This window comes from Morone saxatilis, unplaced genomic scaffold (genome assembly GCF_004916995.1).
Source record: "Morone saxatilis isolate NCDOM2014 unplaced genomic scaffold, NCSU_SB_2.0 Contig23, whole genome shotgun sequence".
In the NCBI taxonomy this organism is placed as follows: Eukaryota; Metazoa; Chordata; class Actinopteri; family Moronidae; genus Morone; species Morone saxatilis.
The window spans coordinates 596,618-601,103 of record NW_023339796.1 but is presented as its reverse complement, the minus strand read 5'-3'; the positions used below and the strand labels follow the sequence as shown (position 1 = coordinate 601,103).

Genomic DNA, 4,486 nt, shown 5'->3' with positions numbered 1-4,486 from the left:
CAGTCTATTTTCAACAAAGTATGGGGAACCTCTTTCCCTAAAGTCCAACGGAACATGTTTAATTTAGACTTTAGCTTTTTAGGCTCCTTTCCTCTCTATTTGTAAGTAATTTGTCTGACTTTAACTTGTGCAGATAAATAGATTTCGCTCTCAAATAGACCAATAAAAGGTAAGTGCAGCAGAGCAAAGTGTGTTAGGGAGGTTAACATCATTTTGATGAAGAAATCAACTGATTCTAATTGAATACAAATATAAACTAAAGTTGGGACATATTCAAAATATACAGAACATTTTAAAATTGTCTAACAATAACTAAATAACAGGTGTTTATTTCAGGGTTTTCCCAATTGGGAGACCAAATTCAAACATACTGAGGTATTGAGATGCACTCGTACATTTGTAAAATCACTCCTCAGGAATGGTTTTGGTTTTTTGTTCATTTTTCTGGGACTCGCTTCTCTGAGTGGACCCACGCAGCCCACCTCCACAAATACAACAATGTATCACATACCACATGTGGACCACATCTGGTAGTCACATAAGGCCCATATCATAACCAACTGTATGACCATAGCTGGTCCTATTCTGACTCTATGTTGGACCAGACCAAGTTCCAATTTTGTTACATTGATGTGAGAAGTTAGTAGCTCGCTAAAGAAGAAGAAGAAGAAGAAAAGTAAGAGAAGAAGAAAGAAAAAGAAGAAGAATACTTTTAATACTCGGACCCCTAGGGGAAATTGTTTTGTTTTTTAAACAGCTAATAAATACATAGCTGACTGGCTCCGAAGCAGCCCCCTGCTTGGTGGAAACGAGGTCCGGTATTAGAAACATTTCCTCACCAGACGTCCTCTGAGTCTTCATCACACTCGGCTCCATATTTACACGTGCTGCATTTGGTGAACTTCTTCCCAACGTCAGAACCTGAACCTTCATCGTCTGCGAAGAAGAAATATCGATACTGTAATGTAAAGTTCTCAGCTGTCATCACAAGAAAAAGAAAATGTTTTATGATGAACATTGACATGACATTTTGAATAAAGTATAAATCTTTATTAATTCATGAAAGATATAGAAAGTAAAATAAGTCTTAAGTTATTCTTGACAATTAAGCAAAGAATTAAATTTAATTGGGGAAATTAAACACATTTGGAGAAAACGTGTTTGGAATTATAATTAGAAACAGGACAGGAGACAGAATCACACTAACAGAGACATTGTTTATTATTGTGACACTTTGCATGTTTCGTCTGACTCATCTGTAACAACTCTTTTCTCCTCGAACATTTAAAAAACTCTTTTCAGTTTAACCTCGGTGTCTTGGCTTCACTGTTTCTGCTTTACCAACTTTGTTTATGCATATTTTTCATCCTTGAACAACATAATCGGATTTTATTATTATCATTTCCGCACTTCTTTCCAGAACAGCGACTTGATTTCATTTCCAAAACAACCTCCAGGTCACATCAGTTTCTGTTCCGCTGAGCGCCGTTAACACTGATGACACTGTTTCCACCATCAACACGCGACACGGCTCACACGCTTTTCCATCAGACACAGCTGAGTGTGTGAAGAGACTCCTGAAGCTTATCGGCCAAATGGAAACAGAGCCACACATTATCATCTTATGATATTATTATTATTATTATTATTATTATTATTATCATTACAGGGGATGCGTTTAATGCCATCTCGCATGGCAGCGTCCATTTTCCAGCAGAGAGCGAGTTTGGAGCAGACGAGGCAGTAACAACCGGAACATCAAATATCAAAGAGCCGCGGGGATTATTCATGGCTGCCTTTCATCAAGGGAGCTGTTTTCATGATTCATCCAGTGTAATTTTGTAATGTAATAGAGGAAAAAGCTATCAAGAGGAAGGAAATTAATCCACAGAAAATGACATGAAATGTAACGAGCATCCTGCAAAAACTTACACCTGAAGTCAATAAAACGCTGTGTTCAGACTTAAAATGATCTTCTTTTCATAAATGTTATATATGAGATTTAGAACATTAATATATCAGCAAACAGCTGTTCTCTAGATAGAGATAAAGAGTCACATGGTGTCTCTCTCCCTCTGCCTGTGTTGGCAAGTCTATTTTCAACAAAAGTATGAACTCATTTCCCTAAACAGTCCAAACGGAACATGGCTTTAATTTAGGACTTTAGCTTTTTAGGGCTTCCCTTGTCCTCTCTCATTTGGCTAAGTAATTTTTTGTCTGACTTAACTCTGTGCACGATAGAATACGATTCGCCCTCTTCAAAGTAGACAAAAAAGGGGTAAGGATGCATTAGCAAGTGGTGTCATGAGGGGAGGCGTTAAAAACCATCATTTTGGATGAAGAAAAGTCAACTTGATTCTAATTCGAATACAAATATTAACACTAAAGTTTTGGGAGGGGACACGTATCAATAATATACAGAACATTTAAAATTTGTCAAAATAAGTGAGAAATTAACAGGGTTCTATTTCTCAGGGTTTCCAACTTGGCGGAGACCAATTCAAACGATACCTATCGGAGTATTGAGATGGCCACGTTACATTTTAAATCAACTCCCTCAGCGTCATTGGTTTTTGGTTTTTGTTCATTTTTCTGCTGGGACTCGTTCTCATGGAGGTGGGACCCACGCACACCACCTCCACACACTCACAACAATCTATCACATACCACATGGCGATCACTCTTGGTAGTCACATAAGGCCCAATCATAACTCACTCGGACACGTGCTCATGCCATAGCTCGCCTCCCTATCTGGACTCCATGTGGACCAGGTACCCAGAGTTCCAATTTTGTTACATTGTGTGAAATTAGTAGGCTCGCTAAAGAAGAAGAAGAAGAGAAGAAGAATGAAGAAGAGATAGAGGAAGAAGGAAAAAGAAGAAGATATACTTTAATATCGATCCCTTAGGGCGAAATTGGTTTGTTTTTTTAAACAGACATAAATATACGGAACATTGCGGCTGTCGAAAGCAGCCCCCTTGCTATTGGCGTGGAAAACGAGGGCCGGTATTAGAAACATTTCCGTCACCAGACGGTCCTCTGAGTCTTCATCACACTCGCGCTCATATTTTACCACGTGTGCATTTGGGTGAACTTCATTCCCAACGGGTCAGAACCTGAACTTCATCGTCTGCGGAAGAAGATTAATATCGATACTGCTAATGTAAAGTTCTCAAGCTGTTCATCACAAGGAAAAAGAAAATGTTTTATGGATGGAACATTGGAACATACATGACATTTTGGAAATAAAGTTAATCTTTATTAATTCATGAAAGATACTTAGCGAAAGTAAAATAAGTCTTTAGGCTCCATATTCTTACAAATTAAGCAAATGAAATTAAATTTAATCGGGGGAAATTCAAACCACATTTGGAGAAAACGTGGTTTGGAATTACTAATTAGACAAACAGGACAGGAGACAGAACTCGACACTACACAGAGACATTGCTTTATTATTGCTGACACTTTGCATGTTCGTGCTGGGACTCATCTGTAACAACTCTTTTCTCCTCTTGAACATTTAAAAAACTCTTTTCAGTGTTAACCTCGGTGTCTTGGCTTTCACTGCTTTCTGCTTTACCAACTTTGTTTATGCATATTTTTCATCCGTTGGAACAACATTAATCGGATTTTATATCTTATCATTTCCGCACTTCTTTCCAGAACAGCGGACTTGATTCATTTACCAAAACAACCTCCAGCTTCACATCAGTTTCTGTTCGCCGCTGGGCAGCCCGTAACACTGATGAACCGTTTCCACCATCAACACGCCGCACGGCTCACACGCTTTTTCCATGCTTACGACACGCTGAGGTGTGGCTTGCAGAGACTTCCTTGAAGCTTATCGGGGCCAAATGGAAACATCGAGCCACACATTATTCAATGTTTTTTACTTTCATGATATTATCATTATATTATTATATTATTATTATTATCGACTTACAGGGGGATGAGTTTAATGCCACTCGCATGGCAGCCGTCCATTTTTTCAGCAGAGAGCCCGAGTTTTGGAGGCAGACGAGGCTAGTAACAACCGCGAACATCAAATATCAAAGAGCCGCCGGGATTATTCATGGCTGGCCTTCATCAAGGCGAGCTGTTTCATGATTTCATCCAGTTGTAATTTTGCTAATGTAATAGGGAGAAAAAACCTATCTAAGAGGAAGGGCAAATTAATCCACGGAAAAATGGACATGAAATGTAACGGAGCATCCTGCAAAAACCTTACACCTGAAGTCCAATAAACGCTGTTGTTCAGACTTAAAATGATCCTTCTTTTCATATAAATGTTATAATGAGATTTAGGAACACTAATATTATCAGCAAACAGCTGTTCTCTAGATTAGAGATAAAGGAGTCACATAGGTCTCTCTTCCCTCTGCCTGGTGTTTCCCGGGTATCGCAGCCTCTTCTGTCGTTCTTTCTCCATAGCCGGTCTGGCTACCGACTGAAACTGCTTGGTTTTTATCTCAACCTACATCGGTG

At 39.0% G+C, this 4,486-nt stretch overlaps 1 protein-coding gene across 1 annotated transcript in view; it reads right to left on the bottom strand.

Moving 5' to 3' along the window:
* Window positions 1–4,486, bottom strand: part of LOC118334404 (tomoregulin-1-like) — a gene marked incomplete in the record, with an annotated part of 73,852 nt that overhangs the window by 17,083 nt on the left and 52,283 nt on the right. The window contains 1 exon segment of the mRNA XM_035670306.1: window positions 840–936. Within this exon segment, the coding sequence (XP_035526199.1) occupies window positions 840–936 (97 nt within the window).